The sequence below is a fragment of the Phalaenopsis equestris genome, unplaced genomic scaffold, assembly GCF_001263595.1.
Source record: "Phalaenopsis equestris unplaced genomic scaffold, ASM126359v1 Scaffold000247, whole genome shotgun sequence".
Lineage (NCBI taxonomy): Eukaryota > Viridiplantae > Streptophyta > Magnoliopsida > Asparagales > Orchidaceae > Phalaenopsis > Phalaenopsis equestris.
Genome location: NW_018164689.1, coordinates 166,728 through 184,802, shown reverse-complemented (window position 1 = coordinate 184,802; position 18,075 = coordinate 166,728). Strand labels below are relative to the sequence as shown.

The window sequence follows — 18,075 nt, the reverse complement described above, 5'->3', positions numbered from 1 at the left end:
AAAAGAAAGTTTGTTGTTGTCTAAAATTGTTCAATACTTGAAAAGCTCATCATCCCAAAAGAAGTTTTTTTTAGATATTTTGATACGAATATAACTTCCGGGGAGAATAAAATTAATGTCCTAATAACTGAGTCATCCACTTTAAAGAATTTGGATTGGGTCCTAAGCCGATTTTAAAATAAGATTGTGTCGTTGAAATACGAGTAATTGACTCGGGATATCATGCGTCTTTTAATTTTCTGCCATGTGACTGGGTACTGACTTTTGAATGAGTTATGATATCCCAAAATTCAACTTAAGAAACATTTGAGGATTATTAGTCAGGGGAGTTTAGACATTCAAAATCTTAAAACAAATATGTTCAACCCGATATAATAATTCTCAGAAAATAAACAGAGCAAAGAAAAAAAAATGTGTGAAAGTCCCTTGAGAAGAAGCTTGAGAAGAGCATAAAAGCAAAAATTACTGTCTGAGTTCAGATGTTCAAAATCTTTAAATCATGCTCTACCAGATATAGTAATTCTTAAAAAAAACATGGGGAAAAGAAAAAAAAAAGAAGAAAAGAAAAAAGATTGTGTGAAAAGTTTGATCCAAAAATCAAAGCAAAAAGAAAAGTCTCCCTGAGAGAAGGTTGAGGTGGACGTATAATCAAAAATTGGTGTTTTAGTTTCCCTAATTAATGAGACTTAAAATGCTCTCTTAAGAAAATTCTTTCGATATTATATTCAAGAAAAAGTTCAACGATCTTGAGACTTTTGGTCGGTTATTAATTGGCTCGGAAATATATTTGAAAAACAAAAAATATTTTTTATCGTACGATCAAAAATTCTGAAATCTGCTTAGGCTCAGAAAGAAAGAATTAAAGAAATTATGATGATATTAGTAGTTAATGGAAATTCAAACTTGAAGTCATATCCTTCAGTGTCCAACAAATACAACTCCAACTTCAACTCAAATAACGTTGGAAAGATTTCTTAAAGACAACTTCAACAACCTTTACAGAATCTGCAACAAACCAAATGATGACTGCTACAAACAAAGCTACAAACTTGTGGCCTCTTCAGCTGTGGTGTCTGTAGAATAACGCATCTTTATGTGTACTTGAAAGAATATAGTTTTGATAGTACCTTAAGGAATGGGCTATTTTCTACACTTTTCATTTGTCAGTGGATGATACTTCAAGAAGTATCGTGCTTCATGATGTTTCAGAGACAAATACTCGTTCTTAGAAGCTCAGAAGTCGTGTTTGTCTGAAACTGGGTCCAAATCTTAACAAAAAGAAAAGAAAAGAATAATCAATAAAAGAAAAACTCATAAAAAATCAAACAAACAAAGCGTAGTAAAAGAATAATCAATAAAAGAAAAACTCATAAAAAAATCAAACAAAGCGTAGCCAGACATTTGATTCTGCATTGCTTTGCAATGGTTTAAATATCAAATTTTAGAAAAAGAGAATTCATACATCTGAGTCTGCATTGCTTTGCAATGGTTCAAATATCAAATTTTAGAGGATGAGGATTTCAGACATCTGAATCCACATTGCTTTGCAATGGTTCAAATATCAAATTTTAGAGGATGAGGATTTCAGATATCTGATTCCACATTGCTTTGCAATGGTTCAAATATCAAATTTTAGAGGATGAGGATTTCAGATATCTGATTCCACATTGCTTTGCAATGGTTCAAATATCAAATTTTAGAGGAAGAGGATTCAGACATCAGGTTCCGCATTGCTTGGCAATGGTTGAAATATAATGGTTCAAATATCAAATTTTAGAGGAAGAGGATTCAAACATCTGATTCTGCATTGTTTTGCAATGGTTCAAATATCAAATTTTAAAGGAAGGGGATTCAGACATACGATTCTGCATTGTGATTCTGCATGAGTTGTAATGGTTCAAATATCAAATTTTAGAGGATGAGGATTCCGACATCCCATTCTGCATTCCTTTGCAATGGTCTAAATATCAAATTCTAGAGGAGGAGGATTCCGACATCCGATCCTGCATTGCTTTGCAATGATCTAAATATCAAATTTTAGAGGAAGAGGATTCTGACATCTGATTCTACATTGCTTTGCAATGATCCAAATATCAAACTTTATAGGTTGAGGGAATAAGCTCTTCGATTAATTTAAGGAATCCTATCCTCATCTTCTAGATCGGTTTAAGACCACCTTAAATAGAGTAAGGCATTTGATTCTTCTTCTGGGATCCATGCCCGAATTTCAATTCCCATTTTGGGATCAACACCTAAATCCCAATTCTCATCCTCTAATATACACCCGAAACCTGATAACTTGAAATTCACCATCTAATCCTCAGTGAGAATTCATAATTCTCATTTGGATTGGATATTCACTTGCCAATTCCTCAGCAGAAATAACTGTCACCCAATTATACTGTTCGTTCTAGGTCTGTTGACTTAGAAGTCTGTGTTGGTTTGGTTGATCTTGTCGGTCACTGCAATACACGCAACTCCTCACCTATTGGGGGTCCATTTGTTGACCTCATTTTTTGTTGAGGTCTAGCTTTTTCCTCTTTAGTAGCCAAGGGTCTAGCCATAAGACTTTTCTGTTGACCATTCAGGAACCCTCATCATTAGAAATTCTAAACGCTTCTCTGCTCAACTTGAAGTTCCACATGTTGGTCATGACCTCTAGCACTTAGTAGGTGGGGTCAGTATGGAGGAGCTCAAGGAGAGTCCCCATAGGATGGTCAAGCCTTAGGGTTAACCCTGGGTGGTCTGGTTTTGGTTAGGCTAGCCTGCACACACCTTCTCACATACCCCAAACCTTAAGATCTCTTTAATTTGGTCTCCTGACTCCTTTTGGGAAGCTCATATGGGTGGCCTTAAACCCCTAGTCCTTGGCTAAGAGGGTTAGGACCAGCATATTGAACATCCAAAATGAGTCCTCATATGGCTCATATTGGTTTGGCATGACTTCATGGCTTACTTGCCCATTCTAGTCAAAAATCACCAATTTACCAAAATGCCCATACAGTCCTAATTTTTGCTAAAATTCCTAAGATTACCCAAAATATCCAAATTTGTTCAAAAGTCATCTCGTATCACTTAACACTACCTAAATTGACCAAAACTCACCAAAATCACCAAATTTCCAAAAATTACCAAAATTACCAAAATGCCCCTCATGACTCAAAAATTCAAAAATTTCAAAAATTCCCAAAAATTTTTAAATCATCCCAAATATTCTCAATTTCAATTTTTAATCATCAATTTGACCCAATTTGACCAAAAGCCCCAATTTACCCTTAAAGGCCCAATTTCCCAAATTAGCCCTAATCTTGGCAGAATTAGCCACAATCTTGTTCAATTTCAATTTCAAATCAAAATTCGGTACCCCCAATTCAAATCTAAATAAAATTTCAAGCTCAATTTGACCCAATTGCCAACCCAATTTCACCCAAATCAAAACGCCCCAATTTTGACCATATGACTAACTCCACCAAATTGACCTTCCAATTCAAATCAAATCACTTGAAATCCTTTCCAAACTCTTCATGACATATGCCTATACCAAATTCAACATTCAATTAGCCCAAATTCAATCTCAATTTTAAAAGCCCAAGTCTTTAAGTCATTCAAAAAGCCCAATTTCAATCAAAAGCCTATATGATGATTTTCCTCCCCATCGTCCCTTTAATCAAAATCATTCCCTAAGTTCTAAATCCATAATCAGACCATTCTAAATCAAACATCATGCCAAACTTCACCAAAAATACCAAATAAATCCAAAATCACTTCTCAAGAAAATTAGCCAATTACCCAAGTCAAGGACAACCCATGAAGCCATCTCCAAGCCTCATGCAAGCCGTATGACTCATGCTCATGTCATCATGCTATCTTCGGCAAAAGGAGGAGCCTCTGTAGTGGTCCCCTCACACATGATTAACCACCCCCATGACTCATTTAAGCACACCATTAACCCTAATCCACTTAGATGGGGACTTCACCATGCTAACCTAACTGAACCACCTGATTTCCCTCAGCATCCAAACCCTCCTTGGTGAGTGAACCCAACCCCAAATCATGACTTGACCCAATTTGTCCCAAAATAGCTCTTCCTTCATTCCATTTCAATCCATTACATTTACACATGGACAACCCCAATTGACTTCACTAAAACCAAGCCCTAACCTCCCTGAGTCAGATAGTGACCCCTCCCTGGCCTACCAGCCACCTTGGCTACCGGAAAATCCAAGTCCAAAAGCATCACCTAGGCAAAAACTCAAAATTGAACCCATACAAGCTGCCTCATTCCAATTTGACACTTGCACTCCCCTTCCCTCCACCTAAGCATCCAGAGCCACCCACTGGTTGTCCCAATTGAAGCCTTTAAGCCCCTCTATTTAAACTCACCCTCCACGACCAAGGGGGTGAGCTTGAAATTCCTTGGGGAGACTCTCCCAAATTGATCTCAGAGCTTCTTCAAGACCCACTGAGTTCAATCTAACCATCCTCAAGCCCTCAAACCCACTGTTTGAGCTCAATTTTGGAGCTCAAAATCAAGCCAAAAACAGGACATCCCTCTAGACTCAACCAAATCCAAATTAATTGTACCAACGTCATCCCCTGAATGAGAGAGGAAGATCCCCCACAAAAGGCCCATCACTAGACCACCATAGGGTGGACTTTGATCGAACCCCTAAATCGGCCTTGGTCGATTTCATACCTAGGCATTTCACCACGACTTGAAGCTTCATCTAAGAGCTCTTTGGGCTCAAGGCAAGCTTTTGGAAGCACCCAATCGAGGCCACACATCTTGAGCAAAGGTATTGACCTCTCCCCTTAAACCGAGCTTCATTTAGTTCTTTAAGCTCATAAACTCGATTTAAGGCTCAATTAACCGTATGGATATGTTCTCCTAGTCCAGATGAGTCCATAGAAACATATCGCACTTGATTTTATTAAGTATCGAGAGAGATATTAAGGTTTAAAGTTGGATGGTTCTCGGGCTAGGGATTTGGGAACGATGAACGGATGTTGTCCATTTCTGCGTGTATTGGACGGACGGTCATGATGGAGCCGGACGAAGGAGTGGAACATGAATTGCAGGCCGAGTCAGCGCTGAGGTGTCTGGCGGCACCGAACCAGAAAACACCGCGTGGAAAGCTCGGAGATGCCGAGGTTGAGGTGGTGCCACGTCACTTAAGTAAGAAAATATGGATTTTTCTTATTTATTTAAATGTCAGAACTTCAAAATTTCATATCTTGGTGTAGAGAAATCACAAAAATAAAATAAAATTACTATCTTGCTCAGTGAACAAAGGAGAACAATGTGGAAATAATTTCATATTTTTTTGATGCATGTATGATTTTTAATTAATTAAATGGTGTTTTCCTTATTTGAATTCACCATTTAAATAGACATTTCACCATGGCATGGAGCCATGACATGATTTTTGGACATGATTTTTGGGGCTTTGATTATCTCTGTCATGAGGGATCTTCCCTAATTTTTTCAAGGTCAGGGGAGAACTCTAGACAGAGATCTCTCTTTTTTCAAGTATATCATGCCTATTTTGCTAAATAATTATAAAATTTAAAGTACTCATCAGAAAATTGCAAAATTTATTTTGATAGGTTTACTGTGGTCAAAGAACCCTAGGAAAAATATAAACTTGTTTTAACCATTAAAAATAATCTTAATTGTCACCAACCCTAAATAATGAAATAAATTTAATTGTGAGTAATTATAAATGTAAATGATATAAAAATCATTATCCACTATAATTTATAGTCAGAGGAACTCCCTCATAAAAATTTTAAGTCAATTAGAGTTAATTTGACCACTAAAATTGATTAATCAAGTGAAATTGCATTTTTGCATTAAAATATTTATAATAATTAAAATATAACTCAAAAAATTATCAAATTGGTTTTGAGAGCTCTTTATGACCAGATAAACCTAAGAAAAATGAAATTGTCGTTAAAATAAATAGTTAATTTTTAAGCTATTTTTTAGCATTTAAATAATTAAAAATCATAAAAATTACAAAATTGTTTAAGCTATTTTTTAGCATTTAAATAATTAAAAATTGTAAAAAAAACACACTAAAATGTCACATTTGGCTTCTTGATCACTTGGGACCAATCCAAATAATTTTTTTAATTTTCTAAGTCAAGATATCAATTTTAAAGGCATAAAAATGAATTTTCTCTAATTTTTCACTAAAATAATTCTAGTAATTAAAATATAAATCAAAAAAATATGAAACTTGTTTCTTTGTGTTTCCTGGACTCAGAGAGACTTAATAAAATATAAAACATAATTTTTTACTTAAATGATATTTATATTTCATTTATGCCTAAAACAAACAAATAATTTTAATAATTACATTAAACTTCTAAAAATTATGAAAATTGGTCCAAGTGGTCCTCTGACCTAGGTGAGCCTTCAATAATTTTATTAAAGACGGATGTTTTGTTTTGGTTGAATTATTAAATTTTCACTAAAAATCCCTATTTTTGCATTAAAAATAATTATAAAATTATATAAAAATTTAGAGAAATCACATTTTCTCCTCTGATGTTTTAATTAACCCATGAGTTGGGAAAAAAATTATTAAGTCATTTGAGTTCAATTTAATGAATTTGAGTTCTTTTCAAGTCACTTGAGTTTAATTTAATGAATTATAGGGTATTAAGGTCTTAAGGGTAAAAGAGTAATTTTGGAATTTAAGGCTTAATTAATATTTAGGCTTAACCAAAGGGTTAAATGGGCAACAAATAATCTTAATTGATATATTTTGATGATTGAAATATGAAAGGGATAAATTGTAGTAACCAATCTCGCTTTGGTCTTACGAAGGATAAACTTGTAATTTCTTAAAATTAATGAAATTTGGAGGAATATTTAAATAGGAAAGATATTAAAGTGAGGGGTTTGATTTTGGAAGATTTTGATTTTGGAAGATCAAAAAGTGAGGGGTTTGATTTTGGAAGATCAAAACTCACTGATTTTAAACCCCAATTGATGGTGTATGATTCATGATAATGATTAAGAACATAAACATTTAAGATTCTTTTCTTAAAATTGTAAATCTACTCATTAAGCTTTTAGAGCTTAATAGTGAATTAGGTCACTTAATCAAATTTTTGTTTCATGAGGTTTAGAAAATAGTCTATAATTAATTTAAAAACTTTTAAGAAAACACTACTAGCCCATCTTTAAAATCAAAGTGCTAAGTTTCTTAATTAGGTCAAATTTCCTCTAAGAGTCTTTACCTATATAATTTATAAATAAAACACCAACTGATAATTACCCCATCCTTAGGGTTGGCTAGATCATCAGTTCATTGAGCATAAGGGTATGATAAATATGAGTTATTAAGCAACATAATGAGTTTGAATGAACTCAAGACTTTTCAAGGGATTGTGGAACATTCAGAGCCCGGTCCCTGGATCTTTCTCATATTCTTTTGGATATCTTGAAGCACAATTAAACTCACTATGTCTTGCTTAAGAAATCATCTATACACTTAAGTAAATAGGACCCACCAAGGTATGACATAGGATTTGGTAGACATACCTCAGACCTGTACTTTCTGTTTTTTTTACCAACTCTTGACATCTCTTAAAGCTGATTTCTGAATTGTTAAACAGGCAAAGTGAAAGTCCTACGGGCGGCTTATACCTGGCGCAACCAGTAAGACACACCAACATTTTAATTCCTGCAAATATATATATATATATATGCCTTGCAAGTACTGAACTTTCAGGTGAAGGAACGATAAGACTCGACAGGTACACTTTTATAGCTTACAATACATTCTTTTCTTGCACTTTCTCTACTGCACTTGTAATGCTTATAAATTTGCATGTTAAATAACAATATCACCCTGCATGTCAAAACTGAAACTTTTAGGATAGCCACAAAACTAAAATTGAAGCCAAAACTAAAAATCAAAATAAGATAAAATTCACTGCGCATAACATTTAACATATAAGCCAATTCAAAATTTAATCACAAATAGAACAAAACAAAAAGTGGAATTAAATTAAAACGTCTCTATCGGATGATCGGAAGTCCCTCGGAGGAGGTAACATACGGTTGCTAACGAGATTTCCTACGGTCTAAATGAAAGAATTGAACTCATTAAGTTGAGCTTAGTGAATTCAATTGAACTAAGTGAATCCAAAAGAAAATAGTGGTGCCAAAACGAGGGAAACTATAGAATCCTAATCGGCGTCGCTCTAATCAACTTTAACATCCCCCATAAATTTAAATAACTATATTCATAAGCAACATTTGATTCGTCATCATAACTTGACACATTAGAAAACTTAAACTCATCACAACAAGGAGTTTGGAGTTAGCATTGTGGGCAACACAATCATCTTCAACAGCAAAACATGTCTACACTAGCTAAACCTGTCCTTAGAGTTAAACAACAATCCATAGAACTTCGAGGTTATTTGCCTAGTACGACATACATCCTCAACTTATCTTTAGGCCTTCTTATGGTTCTGTATACAATATAAGTCTTATCTCAATTTCGAGACTATCGTTCGTCACGACCTAAATCCTCATATCTTCCAGGCTATTTGTGTGATCGTTTCACACAAATATAAGTCTTAGTTAATAAAGTTGGCAGGATGAAATATTCAACATTTCTATTCTCCAAAATTGAAGCCAAATAATAGGATAGCTTGGGAAGTCACTGAGGTTCTCCTCAGGATCCGTGACATCTCCTAATTCTTCTTCCTTTGGATGCCGAAAATAAATGTTTCAAATTTGAGTCATTCCCATTTTACACCTCTTTGTTTGATCTCGTTGAAAAGTCCTATACTTTGAAATTCCTGAAGATAATATCCCTTGATTTTTATCGAGAGTTTTTTTAGAAAACTTCAGTTATCTAAGATGTAATTAACTATAGAGGAATGCCCTTATAGGAAGTTTTTCCGAACCTGGCCCCTATTTAATTTTTCATATTGAATAGGGGAACTTTTAAGCTTATAATAAAATGGTTTTGCAGACCAAACAAATATCATACATTTTTTAGTTTATTTGATTGAGCCTCACTATCAAGTCATGTGCTTATCTTTCGGGATAGATACATAGCATGAGGTGCAGTGCCCTTTCATCTGAACTTCGAAAGGTATGAGATCAGTTTGATTTCGTATTTTTCTAAACTTATATATATATATATAAATTAAATTTCCCTCCAAAGCAGGCAACGAGATTCCGATTCGGGCAATCAATAGCTTCCATAGGACGACCCCCTTAAAATTGTGTCGATACCCATCAAGACTTCAATAATATAGCTAATTGAGGCGCCTACCATATCCTGTTGACTGACAAAGCTTGATGAAATCCTACTAAGCCCATCCACCAAGCCCGAGAGTAGCAAATCTCTAGGCCTACAAGAGTGAAATACTATGTACAATCCCCACTCATGTATGGGCACAAATGTAACTTCACTTATTACACCCCTTTTGCATATAAATAGAAAGTCATTTTATAAACAAAATATTACAAAAATCTTTCATTCCACTCTTCATTATTGTTCTCGCTTTCTCTCTCTCTCTCTCTTTCTCATATTTTATGCTCTATTTCTTGGGTTTGATTCAGATGAAAAATTTGTATTCAATAATATATATGTTGTTGACCTCACTTTTGGTTGATGTCTAGTCTTTCTTCCTTAGAGGCCTAGGATCTAAGCCAAAGGACTTTCCTATTGCCTATATTCCTAGAGGACTAGTGATGGAACCCTCACCTATAGAAATTCTGAAGTCTTCTTTGCTCATCTTGAATCTCTAGCACCCTCTACCACCTAGTAGGTGGGACCAATATGGGGGAGCTCAAGAGGGGTTCCCCATAGGAGTGTCTGACCTTAGGGTTATCCCTAGGTGGTGTGGTCTCGGTCAGTCTTGCACACACACACTTGTACTTGCACTCACAACCTAATCCCTAACCCAAACATACTTAGCATGATCCCCTAATCTCTTGGAAACTCATGTGGATGGTCCCCTAAACCATTAACCTTAAGCTAGAGTTTGGCTAAGACCAATACATGAAGGATATAGTGGGAGTTCCCTTGGTCTCATGGCTCAAATAGGGTGACCTCATGATTAACATCCTCATTCAATCCTAATTTTACCAAATTCTCAATTTTGACCCTTTTTTGTCTCAAATTTCACTAAATTACCAAATTGCCCCTAAACCCTATATTTTCCAAAAATTCCCAAAATTACCCAAATTCTCCAAATCTCTTCAAAAATTATTTCAAACTATTCAAAATCACTCAAATTGACCAAAATACCACAAATTTTCCAAATACCCAAAATCGCCAAAATACCCTTAAAATACCAAAAATTCCCAAAATCTCCAAAATCACTCCAAATGTCTCCAAATATAATTTGAATCATTCCATTGGGCCCAATTGAACCAAATTGACCCATTTTGGCCAAAATCCTCAAAATGCCCCTAAATGCCCAAATTCCCCAATGCTAAATTCCCCAGTTCATCTCCAATTTCCACCAAATTGACTTCAATCTTCCCCAATTTCAATTCCAAACTCAAATTCATCATTCCCAATCTCAATTGAAACCAAATACAAGCCCAATTGAACCCAATTCCAAGCCCAATTGCAAGCCCAATCAAAAAGCCCCAATTTTATCCATAGCCTTGAATCACCCAAATTGAGCCCCATGATCAAACCAATTTCCCCAAATTTGGATTTTAAATTCTTCATAAAACTTTCCCAAGTCAGTTTGAACAATAAATTGACCCAAATTTAAACTCAAATATCACCCAAATCCAACTTAACCCAAAATCCCCAATTTTGGCCAAAAACCCAAATCCAACAAAATTGAACCTTTTAACCCCAAAATCTCCACCCAATTGATATCCAAAATTCTTAATGGCAATCTTTTAGATCAAATTGGGTCATCAATTGAACCATGTCCAAACCCTAGCCCAATCTAAACTCAAGTTAAACCCAAATGCCCAAAATTAATCATATGGCCAAATTCCACCAAATTGACCTTTCAAATCAATTCAAAATCAACCAATTGATATCCAAAACTCTTCATGACAAGTATTCAAGCCAATTTGATCAATCAATTGAGCCAAATAATTGAGAATTGAGCCAAATTCAAAGTCTAGCCAAACCCAAACTCAAATCCAAGCTCATGACATGATTTTGAACTCAAACCATGCATGTTACCAAACCTAGCCAAATTGACCAATCCAAGCCCATCACAACCAACATTTGGACCCTAAAAACAAGCCTAGATCCACCTAGCCCAACCTAGTTGAGCCATAAACCAAGGGTCCCTTAAAGGGTCCCTTAATTTATGGGGTCCCTTAATTTATGGGATTTCTTACCAAATGAGGCTAAACCAAGGGAAGATCCTCCACCAGCCTTGCCAAGCCCCAAGTTAATCACAATTAAGACTCCTCTGAGATCCCTGAGCCAGCTGAGCACCTCCCCTAGCGGCCTGGCTGGTCGACCTAATCACCAGAGAACCCAAAAACTAAGAGCCACCCCACATTAAATCAAACCCATTGCACCCATCCAATGTGTCCAACTCCAATTGGTCTTTGGCGCCGCTCAGTCTTCCACATTAGCAACTGATTTCACCTAAATTGAGGCCCAACCAGCCATCCCAAGCTCCTCTATTTAAACACCAACCCTTCACGACCAAGAAAAGATACCATTCAAATCCTTGGGGAGACTCTGCTAAAATCTTTCCAGAGCCTCTTTAAGCTTTCCTAAGTTCAATCCCACAGCCATCAACCCTCCATTTCCACTACCAAAGCCCAATTTCTCACTAGAAATCCAGGGCAGATTCTGACCATATTCCAAAACTTCACGAAACTCCAAATTGAGGTGCTTTTAAGCTTCACCAGAACTTACGGAGAAGTTTCTCACTGAAATCCCATCACTTTAAGCCATCCAACCCACTGTTTAACCAAGGCCGCACCACCTGTTGGTCAAGATCATGCTTGAAGCTTACACCAGAGCAAGCTGACACTTCGAGGAGGTTTGTTGGATCATCCTACTAACGCTTCCACAAGCATCTGATTGAGGCCTCCCCTCTCAAACTCAGGTATAAACCTTAAACCCTAATTTTTTGCTAGGTTTGGGCCTTTGTTAAGAAAAGTTTGATTTCATAATCATGTAGTTGTATATATGTGTTCATCTTGAGTAGATGAAGGTGTAGGAATAAACCTAAAGTAATTTGGTTGAGTCTAGGCCTAGATCTTAGGGTTTAAAGTCAAGCGGTTCACGAGTTATGGCTATCGGGGACGATGACAGAGAGTCGTTGGATCACACGTGTATCGATTGGACGGTTGGGATAGTTTCAGACGAGAAGATGGAGCGGGAACCAGGAGCTGACGAGGCAGCTATATGGAAGGCTGCGCCGAATTAGAAAGCGGCGTGTGGAAAGTTCATTACATATAAGGTTGACGTGGCGGGTGATTGGGTTAAATAGGAAATTAGGATTTTTGATTTGTTTAAATTCAAGATCTTAGAAAATTCATAACTTGGTGTAGAAAAATCATAAAAATAAAAGAAAAATACACAATTGCTCAGTGAACAGAGGAGAATAATGTAGAATAAAAATAAAAATTATTTGAGGAGTCTATGATTTTTAATTAATTAAATACTTTTTGGAGCATTTTAATTTTAATTAGCTAAATCATAATCATCATTGCTTGAGACTTTAGATCTTTGTTCTTCATGATATTGGAGGTATTTTGTTATTTTTCAAGCTAAATCATAATCATCATTGCTTGAGACTTTAGAGCTTTGTTCTTCATGATATTGTAGGTATCTTGTTATTTTTCCAAAGTCAGTAAACATCTCTACACATGTAACCCTAATTTCCAAGTGTAGATTTCTATTTTGCTTAAAACAATTATATAAATTAAAATATAAATCAGAAAATTATGAGACTTATTTAGGTAGGTTCCTTATGGTTAGAGGACTTTTGGAAAATTTTAAATTAAGTTTTAATATTTATGTAAATTACTATAGTTAATTAAACCCTAAAAATTTATAAAAATTAATTTAAATTTAATATATTTTAAAAATTAACAAAAACCATTCCACACTGTAAATAACACTTATTTTAACTCACTGTAAAGATTTAAAATTTATTTGATTTAATTTAAGAACTAAAATTGATTTTTCAAGTAAAATGGTATTTTTGGCATTGAAATAATTTTAATAAATTAAATATAATTGGGAAAATTATGAAAAGTGGTTTTCTTAGTTCCTTGTAATCAGTAAAACTTAGGAAAAATAAATTTTTTTTTAAATAAATAGTTCGTTTTTTTAGCCAAATAGTTCATTTTTTTAGCCTATTTTGAATAAAAAAATAATTAAAAATGATTAAAATTTTCAAAAAAAAGGAAAATGGTCCAAGATATTTCTAATTGCTTCTTGATTATTTGGGACTCACTAGAATATTTTTCCTAATTTTTCTAAGTTAAATATAAATTTTTAAAGGCAAAAAATGTATTTTCTATAATTTTTCATTAAAATAATTATAATAAATAAATTTAAAAACACAAAAAATGAAAGTGTGTCTCTTTGAGTTCTCTAGACTTAGAGAAATTTAATAAAGATATAAAAAGTAATTTTTGTAATTAAAACATATTTTCTATTTAATTAAATCATTAAAATCAAAAAATAATTTTAATAATTAAAATATAACTTTAAAAATTATAAAACTTTGTCCGAGTGGTTCTATGACCTAGGTGAACCTCCAATACTTTTCTCATGACCAAAAACTTTACTTTGATTTGTTAAATAAATTAATATCGACAATATTATTTTCTAAGTTAAAATAATTATTTAAATTAAAATAAATTTTGAAAAATCACATTTTTTCCTCTGATATTTTAATTGACCCATAAGTGGGGTACTCTAAAAATTTTAAAGCCATTTGAGTTATATTTGATAAGTTATGAAGTGGAGAGCCCTAAGGGCAAAATGGTAATTTTAAATTTTGATGCCTTAATTAAAATTTAGGATAAACCAAAGAAAAAATGTGTATATTTGATTCTAATGAACTCTTTTTTATGTTTGAAATATAATGAGTTAAGAGGTAGAAACCAATTTGCCACCTTTCCATAATAAGGGTAAAACCATGATAAGGGTAAAATTGTAATTTTATAAATTATTATGACTTGAAAGTCAATTAAAATTAGGTGATTTTAAAGTGATGAGCATACGTTAGGAATATACTAATTCACTTATTTTAAGCTCATAATTGGTGATAGTATGATTTGTTGATAAGAATATATCCCACTTAATTTAATATTTTTAATAATTGCAAATTTACCCATGAAAGTTATTAAGGGCTTCATAGTGAGCTAGCCTTGATATTTGAACTTGTTTAATGAGGTTTAGAAAAGAAAGACATGATTGATTAACATATTTAAACACTACAAGCCCAATTTTAGTGATGGGTACAAAATCTTTAATGACTTAATAAACACTACAAGCCCAATTTTAGTGATGGGTACAACATCTTTAATGACTTAAGGGCATCTACGTACATATCTCTTAAGTAAAATATCAACTGATTAATTGAGTATCTTATTCTTGGGATAATTAAAATATCAGGTTCACTGAGCATAAGGTGTATTAATTCATTGAAACTAAATTTAAAACTTGGGATGATCAATTGAACAATATAATTGGTTCAAATGAACTCGAAATATTTCAAAAGAATTTGAATGTTGTTAGGGACTGTTATCCAAACACTTTTATAATCATTTGGATATTTTGATAGACAATTGAACTTATTATCCTTTGTTCCAGAAAATCATCCATTAAAGCCTTTAGAGACACGCTAAGTTGTGACTTCAGGTTTAGTAGCTATACCTTCATCTACCCTTGCAATTTATTTAAATTCCCTGCAAAATTATATATATGTTGCAAGCTCCAACATTTCATTAGGAGCAACGAGAAGATAACAGATGCGCTTTTACAATTTTATTTATTTTTATCATTTACTACAATTTACTTTCGCTTTAAAATATTATACATGTTTGGTTGTGAACATTACTTCACCTGCAAAACAAAAAACAACTTTCCAAAATCAATCAACTTTTTCAAAATTAAAAATTAAACACCATTTTAAAAACCAAAAAAAAAAAAAAACAACTTCATAATATGTCTTAAATTTACGGGAGTCCCATCAATCAACTTTTTCAAAATTAAACAACATTTTCAGAACCAAAACAAAAAAAAACAACTTCATAATATGTCTTAAATTTACGGGAGTCCCTCGGAGGAGTTAACCATGGTTGCTAACGAGATCTCTCTAGTTTAAATGCGTTTAACAACTTGTTTAAGCCAAGTAAATTCAAAAGAAAATAGTAGTACCAGAATGAGGGAACTGCACGATCCTAACCGGTGTCGTTATAATCAAGTTTAACCCCACCATAATGATTGAACTTAAACTTGTCAATTAATGATTGAACTTAAACTTGTCATTTAAACATTTGAACCTTTAGACTTTAGGACTGCTACATCGTCGAGGAGCTTGGAGCAAACTCTGTGGCCAACCTTCTACAACAACACGAGGATCTACAACAAGAAATCTTTCCTTGGAATTAAACAACAAGTCATAGGACTTCGAGGCTATCCATCTAGTGTGACATAAATCCTCAACTTATCTTTAGGCATTTGCACAATCATGTTATTCAATATAAGTCTTAACTCGTTTTAGGATTCCGAGTTTATCGTTCGTTACGACCAAAACACTCATATCTTTCAGACTATTTGTGTGATCGTCTCACACAAATGTAAGTTCTAACTTCTAACTAAATAAAATTGGCAGGAATAAAATTGGCAGGATGAAACACTTGATAATTTCTTTCTCGAAATTGAAGCCAAATCATTGGATAGTTTAGGAAGCCACCGATGTTCTCGTCAGGATCTGTGACAGCTCCTAGTTTCCCTTTTTTTGGATTCCATAATAAATGTTCCAAATTTAAGCACTTCCCTTTTGACACTCAGTGTTTCTATCTTTGAAAAGTCCTATCCTTTGAACTTCTTAGAGACAGTATTTTCTTATTTAAATCGAGAGTTTTCTTGAGTAACTTCGATCATTTAAAATGTAATTGACTATAGGAGTTTGTCTCTATAGGGAGCTTTAAAAACCCATATAATATAAACTCTATTCAATCCTCCATATTAAGTAAGAGAAATTTGTTGTTTTATATAAATGGTTCGCGGACCAGACGGATGTCATAAATTCTATAATTTATTTAATCGTGTCTTACTATCAAGTGATGTTTTCATTCCTCAAAATAGTTGTATTACTTACGGTGTTGTGCTCGTTTATTTAAATTATTGTCTGTATGAGATCGATTTAGTCTCCTATTTTCAAAATCGAAAATATTACTTTTTCTAATTTCTAAAGTACATATATATATGAATTAAACATCCTTTAAAACCGGGCAGCAAGATACCCATTTGATGACCGACAATTTCTGAAACCACATTTTAACGTTCGACATATGCTTAGCTAGTTTAATCAAAACGACAATTAAATTAAATTTATGTTATATATGTATATGTATGAATTAAACATCCTTTAAAACCGGGCAACAGGATACCCATTTGATGACCGACAATTTCTGAAACCGCATTTTAACGTCCAACATATGCTTAGCTAGTTTAATCAAAACGATAATTAAATTAAATTTATGTTGAACTCAGCTCGTTTAGATTACTCTAGCAAGTGCATAAATATAACTTAACTCACATGTGGATATCATACTTAAAAGAAAAATAATGAGTTCATCTAAACATTTATCTGAAATTTTTATGATAGATATCAAACTACTTGACTCCACTTAGAAGAAGCACCAATCAACAAGATGATAAATAAATCATGAATAAGTTATTTTATGATCATATAACATAAATGTGCCAACAAACTTATTGAAATAGAAAGATAAAATAAATTCCTCAAAGAAACAAGTTTTGAAACAAGCATAAATATTTCAAAAAACCAAATATTATATTCAATAACAAAACCAAATATTTTACTTAATTTTAAGAAAAAAATAAGGCCAAAATTAAAGTAATCATCAATATCTACTAAAATAAATAATTAATATAAATTATATTTAAATAAATTTAATATTATTAGTCGAAAAACAAATAAATTGTCTGTCAATGTAAATAGGCAAAGTTGAATCTTGCTCAAAGTTAAAACATTTAAACTGCAAGTTTTAAGAAAAAACATGCATGCTTCACTTTCAAAAAAATATACCAAATCAAAATGACAAGTTAGTTAATTTTAACAACATTAAGCTACAAAAAATCATATTTTTGTTTACTTAAAAAAACATGATTAGGAATATATAATATATTACTATGAAATAAAATTTAATTAAGTATATTTTACAATATAAGTATTAAGCTTCTAATAAATTATTTGTTCAACAAAAAAAAAATTGAAATACATTAGTTAACTTCCACCCTTATTCAATAATGTAATTAAAGCAATAATATGATTTCTTAACCTCTAGACTGGAAATGATTGCTCACCTTCACCTTCAAAGGCTCATAAATGACAGCATTTACAGCACCCATCATTTCATCAGGCGATGTGAATCCATCATTTTTACGATAAAAAAAATGCAGTATTTTGCTCATCTTCCAAAATAATTCTTTGCATGCTCTAGGAAGCAAGCTTCCCTCATTTTGGAGGACCAGCCCCAGCAGTTCAGCCCTGGTGGAGTCTATCATACGCCAAGCATCTCTTCTGACATCTTCTTCAGAAACAGAGCCATTTCCATGAAGAACAAGGAGTGACAAGCTGTTTAGTTTCCCTTGTGCTTTGTCTCTCTGTAATTGCATCAAAGCTCTCAGCACAAGATAAGCAGTGCTATAGGAAAAGAATCATCAAATATCAACAATGCAAGCGACATTAATAAGGAATGCATTCGTTAGGGGGTGTTCGGTACATACTATTTACATGATTTAGTCGTGGATTTAACTTGAATCCAGCCAAATATTCAAAAAATAAAAAAATTAAATATAATGCTCTATTAAATCAAATTTTCTCTTG

The 18,075-nt window shown here is 33.2% G+C and overlaps 1 protein-coding gene across 10 annotated transcripts in view; it reads right to left on the bottom strand.

Moving 5' to 3' along the window:
- Positions 1 to 17,410: 17,410 nt before the first annotated feature.
- The window catches only part of LOC110024106 (ent-kaur-16-ene synthase, chloroplastic-like), a 46,258-nt gene continuing 45,593 nt past the window's right edge, over positions 17,411 to 18,075 (bottom strand). For 6 of the 10 annotated variants that reach the window (XM_020723872.1, XM_020723871.1, XM_020723870.1 and 3 more), the window contains exon 15: positions 17,412 to 17,852. In XM_020723872.1, the coding sequence (XP_020579531.1) occupies positions 17,523 to 17,852 (330 nt within the window). In that variant the 3' untranslated portion in view covers positions 17,412 to 17,522. Of the gene's footprint in view, positions 17,853 to 18,075 lie in introns of all 10 variants that reach the window. The other 4 variants (XM_020723866.1, XM_020723876.1, XM_020723867.1 and 1 more) reach the window with 1 other exon arrangement.